The sequence below is a fragment of the Arachis ipaensis genome, chromosome B7 (assembly GCF_059453495.1).
Source record: "Arachis ipaensis isolate K30076 ecotype BB chromosome B7, ASM5945349v1, whole genome shotgun sequence".
Lineage (NCBI taxonomy): Eukaryota > Viridiplantae > Streptophyta > Magnoliopsida > Fabales > Fabaceae > Arachis > Arachis ipaensis.
In genome coordinates, this window is record NC_142442.1 from 51,291,590 (window position 1) to 51,301,169 (window position 9,580).

General features: G+C 33.9%; 1 protein-coding gene and 1 pseudogene across 1 annotated transcript; both read right to left on the bottom strand.

The window, feature by feature from the left end:
• Positions 1–950: 950 nt before the first annotated feature.
• On the bottom strand, positions 951–2,523 carry LOC107609324 (protein PHOSPHATE-INDUCED 1). The gene has a single exon (XM_016311238.3). The coding sequence runs from the start codon at positions 2,066–2,068 to the stop codon at positions 1,121–1,123; it is 948 nt and encodes a 315-aa protein (XP_016166724.1). The 5' UTR covers positions 2,069–2,523; the 3' UTR covers positions 951–1,120.
• A 3,735-nt stretch (positions 2,524–6,258) lies between these two features.
• LOC107607193 (shaggy-related protein kinase eta-like) lies at positions 6,259–7,553 on the bottom strand (annotated as a pseudogene).
• Positions 7,554–9,580: the final 2,027 nt, after the last annotated feature.

The following is a 9,580-nucleotide window of genomic DNA, read 5'->3' on the forward strand; positions in this document are numbered from 1 at the left end:
GAATTTATTTGAGAAATTCTATACCATCACAACAATTCGCTCATCATATCCACAAAAGAATCGGGACCACTTGGAGGGACATCTAATTCGCTGGCATTATAGGTTGGACATGATTCGGTTGGATGAGGTATGACATTTATGGTTGCTATCGTTGTTGACTTTAGTAATTTCTTTTGTTCGTAGTTACGTCTAATTACTAATTCGAGTGAGTGTTTGTAGTTTTGATGAACACTGTATGACCTGTTTGAGCTACAGACACTGCTCCTAAATTGGATGCATAGTAGAAGTAAGGTGTACAATTGGAGGTCAGTGGTCCTTATCATGTGCTTCAATTATGTGTACGTCCACCAAATAGACAAAGTGAAAAGGCAGTTGGGTTTGGACCGGCCAGTGCCAACTGCTACTGTTAATGTGGATAAATTTTTGAAGATCACTGACAAGGGCGATGATGTGTGGTGACAGTTGCTCCTTAATGACCTTAGATCGACAGCTATGCAGCCTCACAATGATATTCAGCTCCCACTGAATGCACTCGTACCAATGACATACAGGTCCTTATCACAAATATTTTGTCCTCATCATGGATGTGTTTCTTTTACACAGATTTCGTCGTTGCCATAGATAAGAGATGTTTGCAAAAATTTCAATGTCTTATCAACCAGGTCGGGTCAAATAACCTAAATTTTGGCCCTAACTTTGTGGAATAATTTAATTAGGTCAACTTTTTTATTTTTTGAATTGACCAAGTCTATATGAAGTCGGACCAAATTTAACCCAAATTGACGGGACAGAGACTGAATTTTTGGATTAGATTGAGCTATAAAAAATAAAAACCCTCAAAATTTGCGGTCAAACCGACACACACCTTATTTTAATTAGTTGATTTCCATATTTGAATTCTCAATTTGTCTAAAAATGAATAAATATTAAATAAATGAATAAAGGAAAAGTTAAATCCAATCAATAATGGAGCTCAATTTCATAATTTTAAGTTATATAACAAAAAAGAATGAACAAATCAAAGAATGAATCTCGCGTCTGCCTATTGTAATAGTGGAAATATTTGACGTCGTGGAAGGCACGATGCTGGCTCGTAAGCGCAGTTTCAATTCATTGGTGTCTAGACAAGTGTCGAACAAGCTTGGGTTTTGGGATCCATCAGAGCAGGCAAGAGGTACTTCCTACCATTGACGCCATTGGCATTGAAGCTAGCACCAGTTGTGGGGTCCACCAAGAGGTTCCCAGCAGAGCCGGGGTACGCACCTTTACCATAGACGCCGGCGCAAGCGGAAGCTGCTTCTAGAGGCGCCTCCTTGGGCCCTTGGAAGTACCCATTCCCGAACGGGTTGGTTGCAGTGCCAACTAAGAGGCTCGCCACGTTGATAACCATGCCGTCCAAGCCCACATCGTTGTTGGGCGCCACAAGTGGTGGGCTCTGTGGGCCGTAAATAGGTTGGTGGAAGGGCCACGCGCATTGCCCAGGGCACTGTGTCTCCGAGTTGCCAACCCAAATGTACGCGAACTTGTACCTCTTTCCGTTCACGCGCGCCACGTTAGAGGAACCGTGGGTCCCGCACCTGCTTGAACAGAACCCCTCCACTGCCACGTCAGCAGCTGTTAGCACCACGTTGATTGCGTTGCTGTGGGGTCCCTTTGATGCAAGCTTCACGATTTGGTTTGTGGTGAGCGACTTGCCCAGAGAGTAGTTCTCGTCCAGAATTTGGGTGCCTAGTGAAATGCCAAGCTTCTTGTTGGTGCTGCTATAGTATTTCTCGGTGGATTTCCACCACGTGGAAACGGACGGTGATTTTGGTGTTTTGGAAGTGGAAGGGGAAGAGAGGGAGGTGATTAAGTCTGAGATTATGGCTCTTTGTGATGGTTTGAATTTTCCGTACCAAATGAGGTTTATTGAGATCTTGCCATTCAATAGAGGGCCCTTGTGGTATTGGAACTTTAGCAGTTGATCTGATGAAGTCTCGGAGAGTGTTCTAGCTGCTGAGTTCAAATGGAGAAGGGAAATTGCGAGAAACAATGTAAAGAGAATTCTTGAGGACCCAAGTGAGGCCATTTTGTTTGTGGGAGGCTTTTGTGTGGAATGTTGGGTGAGAATGAAGTGAGATGTTTGCTTGTAAAATGAAGTGACGAGAAGAATGGTTGGGTATATATAGTGAGTAGGATGGAGAGGGAGCGCGTAGTAGTGAAGTCAAAACTATGGGAGTTGATAATGAGTTAAATGAGGGGGCGGGTTAAGTGGTAGAGGGTTCCACGGCTGCTGCCACTTGCCAGCCAGGTTGATAGCGTGTGTGTTCTAATATAATAAATAAAGAGGAAAATTCAGTGGGTTTGTGCGGCGCTAGAATGGATCAAGTTAGGGCTGAATTTATTAATTGGTTTTTATGGTGGCCATGCTGTCATGAGTAATTGAGTAGTAAGGAACTAAGGATACAGGGCATGGCCAGCTAAGGGGTGCATAGATGATAGATATGGACAATGAATGAACAAGCATTGCACAGGGCAGGTATGGGAGGGGTCGGACAAGAAGACAAAATTCTGTTCCATTTGAAGAAGGGCAACCCCTTTTTTCCCTCAAGCTGTCACGGGAGAAGACAAATTATTATTATTATTATTATTATTATTATTATTATTATTATTATTATTATTATTTGAAAATATGTTTAAAAATTAATTTATCCAACCTGGATCGTAGAAGAATTTCAATAGATGCATATTTGATGTACAAAATGTCAAAACAAAAGCACTCATTATTTTAAACGAATCGTAACTAATGCAAATGCGATGTGCTTGCACGGACTTGATAGAAGTATGCGTGTTCATATAAGATTCTAACTTTACGTATTAGTTTAAAATCAATCTTATAATCACATACGTTAAATAATTTAGGTAATGACATATCACTCCTACTTTTATAATATCACTCTATACATAATGTTTTATATTGTATATTGGTATAAATTTATAAAAAAAGTGAAATTATCAAAATAAAAATAATAACAATTTTTCATATTTTATTTACACTAGGTGTATGATATTTTTTGGATATAGAAATACGTATTTATACTTTATAATTTAGGTAAAATATATTTTTTGTCTTTGAAATTTGACAAAAATTTTAAAAAAAATCATAAATTTTATTTTGTTTTAATTTTGTCCAAAAAATTTTCGATTTGCATCAAATATATCCTTGATGGCTAATTTTTCAAAAAATTTAAGACCGATTCAACAACGATTTCATAAGAACAATCTCTCAACACAAACAAATCAAGCATAATTTTTATGCATTATTGTTAGATTGGTCTTAAATTTTATGAAAATTTAGCCATCGAGGGTATATTTGATGCAAATCGAAAACTTTTGAGATAAAATTGAAACAAAATAAAACTTAGGGATATTTTTAAAAATTTTGCCAAACTTCAATGACAAAAAATATTCTTTACCCTTATAATTTTTTTTATTATACTAGTGTAAACAAATTTGATTATTCATTTATAACAAATTTGATTATTCTACTATAAAAAAATTGATTATTATGTTGATAAATTATTTAATTAACAAAATATGTCAATCAATATATATAAATATATGCTAATATATAATAGCTAATTTAATTATGGGCTTTCAATATGTACAAAATATTTTTATTTTTATTAACAGTCCGACACAACACTAAAAAATTTACAAAACAATTAGAATTAAATACTTTTTTCGTCTCTAAGATTTGAGGCGAAAATTAAAATCGTCCCCAAACATTTTTTCTTATTAAATTCATCCTCAAAGTTAGAAATCGTTTTAAAATCATCCTCCTCTATCCCAATTTTATTTTTTTAGACAAAATTATTCTTGAAAAAAATAAAATTAAAAAAATCTCTTCCATCCAAAACTATACTCTGAGTAATCCCAAATTTTCAATATTTTTTATCACTTCCACAATCTCAGCATACCTTTCCTAACATTTTCAAATTTTTTCTTTCATTCTCATTAACTTCAACAACAATAATAAAACCAACAAGAATTAATTTAAAACTCTGAACAAAAATTGAGGGAAAGAGATAAGTGAGAGGAAGTGAGACAAAGTAATGGTGGTACCGTTGAGAGGAGAGAGAGGAGCAAAACGAAGGTGAGAGATGGAAAGAGAGGGAAGCAAAATTGGAAGGAGAAGAGGAAGGAGGGTGTAACCCGCCGAGGGGGGGGAGGAGAGAGAGACTTTTGCCGTTGGTTCGCCATTGCTGCTGTCGCTAGAGCCCGCCAAGTATGGATGTTGTTGCTTTCACTATTGTTATAGCTGTTGTTGTCATGGTTGCCACCAAGCTCCTTCATGGTCCGACAAACTGGTTGTAGTGATGCTAAAGTCCTTTGCCGTTCCTGACACTACTGAGGGATTCCATTTCCATTGAACCGGTTATAATTCTCGAATTGTGCAAAGCTTTCTCTTTTTCTTTTCAATGCTCCATTCTCTATCAATCACAAGCTAAATTTCATGTTTTTTTAACACTATAATAATTATTATTGTTGTCTGAATCTATTAGGTGATTGGTATTGTGATAGATTCAAATTGATGTATGAAGAATTGAGATTGGTGTTAGAGAGAAATAGAATTTTTTGAAAAGGATTATAATTATTATTTTATCGGGATAAATTTAACAAAATGTTATATTTATAACGTTTAAGACAATTTTGAGAATAAAAAAAAAACGATAGAGGCAATTTGAATTTTTGTCTAAGAATTTAAAAACAAAAAAAAGTACTTAATTCTAACAACTATTATTCTAGAGTAAACAAATCTAAAACTCTCGTTACATTATGACCCGCAAGTAATGAGAAAGAAATATTAGTAAAAATGAAAAGTATAAGGAACCAAAAGCTTATCAGCCAAAAACTAAATAAAACTACATTAATTTATATTAATAATTAATTAATTTTAAATTTTTTTAAATTCAAAATTTAAAAATTTTTAAATTGATTAAATAAACCTAATTAAAACCTATAAAAACCTTCCTCTTTTCTCTCACATTAACTTACCCACCTCTAACAATCACACACATAGACCCCTCTCTCTCACCGTCAGGTCCTCTCCGCCTCCCCACCACGATCCACTTCTCTTCTATCACTGATATATGGCTCGTCGGATTCGCCACCGTAAGGAGATGTTGTGGAACGTAAGGAATGGATAATCATGGTAGAAGAGTGTGATTTTCAAATATATCATAGGACGTGGCATGGATACTATTGATGGTTATTGCTGAAGGGAGGCTGTGGCGTTCAAGGTTTTATGTGAAGCATTACATGTTTGGTGATAAGTAGAATGCAATGCGACTTCAAGTGAGAAGGGGCTGAAATCCGTGTATACTGGGTTTTGTTTTTATTAGGGTCTAGGGATAGTTATTATATTAGTAGTTAAAGGGTATAGATGTTGACAGTGATGTGGGAGGTTGTATTCATATTTCTTTTGGTTCTTTATGTTCTTTTAGGAGTTTCTTGACTGTTATGATCTAGTTCTCTTCTATTGAATGCGTTCTTTTGTGTTTGGACACACTCTTTTCTGGGATTTCATCACATTGTATGAAGAGATTCTACCTTGTACACAATTATTTTGGGATATTAGGTGCTGTTTTGATAAACTACATACTTGATCTTAGCTAAAAGAAGTCATTGAACAATTACAGAAATAAAAAAAAAATATTCATTTAATATGAAAAAAAATATCCTAATACTTAACGAAAGAAACATCTAATTATATTTTAACAAAAATAATTAAATATCTATAAAATTTAAAAAAATATAAAATTCTTAAAGAAATAGAGACATTCACATTTGCAATACAAAAAAATTCGAAAAATATATAAAAGAACATCCATTTAATATGAAAAAGAAACATTCTAATACTTAGTAGAAGAAACATCCATATATATTAACTCGTAGAGATTTTGAATTCATCCAAAGGTATTTGGCTGGGTTTTGGCTAATATGATTTTGGTTCCCTAGCTTTACTCTAGTAAAAATTAAAAGCATAACAACCATAAGCTTAAAGAATGACCAAATTAATTTAAACTACCATTAGGATTACATTTAAACGTAATCATTTTTAACCGTAGATTTAATTGTATCTTTATAATTGTTATCAAATTATTTTCTAAACCTTTACATTTTTATTATACTAGACTTTTTATATTATAATTAAATTATTTTCTAACGGTATATTCAAAGTTTTTTTGAATAGTAAAATTCAACTACTACTATTCACTACAAGAAATTATCAGTATAAGAACTGCTTTAGCAATTGTTTGACCACATACAAAAAAACGATTGGAGCTTACTACAAAAGATTGGTACATTGTGATTTGTGAAGGCCATTATTCAATAATAATATTTTGAACTCCCAGACTAAATATTCTACTAAGGAGAAAAAAAAGACTAAATAGTCTAGCCATTTTCTATTGAGGGGGCACCAAAATAAATTGAACACATCAACCACAACATCATAATTTTTCTCATTCAATGCTAATTGTAGCACCTTGAAAATCTCTGCAACCTGGTCCACTGCATTTTCACCCGAAAACAATGGTTGCCAAAATTCTATTTGTATATCAGTTGACATATAGGCAGTAGATAATAACAAAATCAAAGATTGTTTGCATGATTTGCAGTAAAAGCCACGTTGTAATACCCAAAGAAAAAGCAGATATAAACCAGGCTCAAAAGTAGTTCAGCAAGGACACAATCAGTTGACCAAATATCAGTTGAAGTAGCATACTCAGTAGCACTAAATAAGAATGCTGGTGCGCGATAGAACTGGGAACATATATATGATATATTAGTTTCTCCTTTGACCTGATTATACAGAAAAAAAAAGTATCAGTTAGATCCTCTTTATCTACATTGTTAAAAAGTTAAAAGTTCATTACAATGGATAATACTTGGTTAATATTCTAAGAGAATTACAGGAGAACCTACGCAAAGTTGTTAAATATAATAATGCAAGCAATACAAGAAAAAATAATATGTTGGATTAATATATTTATGCCAACATACCAGCATTTTTGCATTTCTAAAATCACATATCTTAACCTGTTTGTAATAAGGTCAACCAGGGAAAATACAAGAATGACATCAGAGCTGGAAATAATAACTACTTATGGAAAAGAACTATTACTTATAAAGTCCATTTAGAAAGCATATTAAGCCAATCAGTATATTTTGTGGCTTCAAATTTCTGTGGCATACTCCAAGAATTGTGTGGATATAAGCCAGCCCCATGAAAATCTGGATGTGTGCCAAATATGTATGAAAAGTGAAAAGGAAAGAATTATTTCCTTCTTTTAAATTTTAACAAAAAGTTTAAGACTTTTCTGGTACATATAAAGTTTAACATAGATAAGAGGCATTCTTTGGTTAGTAGTGTTATAAAACTTCAAGACTCAATACATAGACTCGGGAACATATTCCATCACCAAATTAAGGAACAGTTCACCGGTACTTATAGTGGAAAAGAAATGATGCTTCTGACAAACGATATTTGGATGATCCATTATGCACATTAACTCTAGTTCACGACATCTTTTGTCCTGTAAAACTTTCTTGATGGCAACTTGATAAATCTCAATTTTGTGGTTTATTTTGTGTTTAATTTAGGGGATTTTATCAACTTATCTCACATTGATTCAATGAAATAGCATGCTTTTGTAATTCTCTCTGAATTTGTGTTTAAGAGTGAAAACATGCATTTTAGGTCTTAAATTTGCCAATTTTAATTCACTTTAATTCCATTCGATGCCTTGATATATTTGTTGAGTGATTTCAGATTCATAAGGCAAGTATTGGATGGAAGAAGTGAAGAGAAAAGCATGCAAAGTGGAGAATTCATGAAGAAACGAGCATTTGGAGTATTCAGAGCGACGCGCACGTGTGACAGACGCGCACGCGTGACAGACGCGCACGCGTGAAGAGATGCATCGTCAAGGCATCGCGTACGCGTGACAAGAAAAAGCCAGACGACGCGTATGCGTGACCTATGCGTGCGCGTCACAATCAGCACGTGACCTCATTAAAGTGAATACGCTGGGGCAATTACTGAGCTGCCCAGGCCCAAATCCAACTCATTTCTGAGGCCATTTCATGCAGAATTCAAGATGGGTCAAGGGGGGAGCAATTAGATTAGGTTAGCATCATGTTGTAGGTAGTTTTCTAGAGAGAGAAGCTCTCTCTTCTCTCTGGAATTAGAGTAGAATTAGGTTAGATCTCCTTTTGATTTAGGTTTAATTCTTGTTTTCATCTTGTTAATTTTTTCTTTTATGTCATTTTTGTGTTGATGAACCCTTATTGATTTTCATTTTTATTTAATGTAATTTATGTTTATTGTTCCTTTATTGTTTAATTGTGTTGTTATTCTTACTTTTCTTGCAATTGGGTAGTAGTAGATTTTGTTTTTCTTGTCTTTTTACCATGCTTTCCTTTTATGCCTTCCAAGTGTTTGACAAAATACTTAGTTGGATGTTATAGTAGTTTCTGAGCATTCTTGGCTTGGAAAGAGAAATTAGGCAATCTTGAGTCATTAATACCCAATTTAGATTGGTGATCTAGAGTTGTTCGTGATGAATGGATTTTTTATGGTATAGAATTTCACAAATAAATTCTCGTTGTAAGTATAGTTTCTAAACCAACAAATAACCATTTCATACAAAAGATTGTTTGTCACTAAAACAAACCCCTAAAATTATAAATCGAAGTATTCAAACCTCGGGTCGTTCTCCCTAGGAATTGCAATAAAGTGTTCTTGTTGTTGGTTATGAGGTATATTTTGGGGTTTTTGAGATAAGAAACAAGAAATATAAATGGCAATGAAAATAAACTAACAACTAACAAAGCTCTTGACAAGGTATGAGAACTAGAAGTCCTATCCTAGCTATCCTCCTCAATTGTGACCACAATTGTCCCTTGCTCCCACTTAGTTAACCTCTAACCATGGAGGAAAGTAAAGTGGATGAATTAACTTGAGTCCACAAGTCCTAGCCTAATCTAGATGAAAGACTAGCTTTAGTGGCATTCATATCAATTAGCAACTTCTAATTATCAATCAACAAAAGCATTAGATAACTCAAGAGTCACTAATTACTCTACCAAAGCCAAGAGGAGAAAATTCTATACTAAAATTCAACCAAGCATTTTATCAAACACTTAGAAGGCATAAAAGGAAAGTAAAATGAATTAAGCAATTCAACAATAAAGGAACATGAATCATAAATTGCATTAAAATGAAAATAGAAGAAACAAAGTGCATCAACATAAAAGTAGAGAATTACAAGAATTAAATGATAAACTAGAAAGAGGAAATGTAGAAGAAGAAGAATTACAAAAGGAAAAGTAAATCAAAGCATGAAATTAACCTAGATCTAAGAGATTCTAATATAGATCTAACCTAATCCAAATCCTAGAGAGAAGAGAGAGCTTTTCTTTCTAAAACTAACTTTTCCTCCAAAAACTAGACTAAAACTAAAATATGAAGTAGAGTGTAAAAGTGTGTTGATTCCTCTTCATTCCTTGGGTTAAATAGCATCAGAAGTGAGTT

Excerpts from the sequence above, each read along its gene's own strand:
- LOC107609324 (XM_016311238.3), bottom strand. The coding sequence starts at position 2,068 with ATGGCCTCACTTGGGTCCTCAAGAATTCTCTTTACATTGTTTCTCGCA.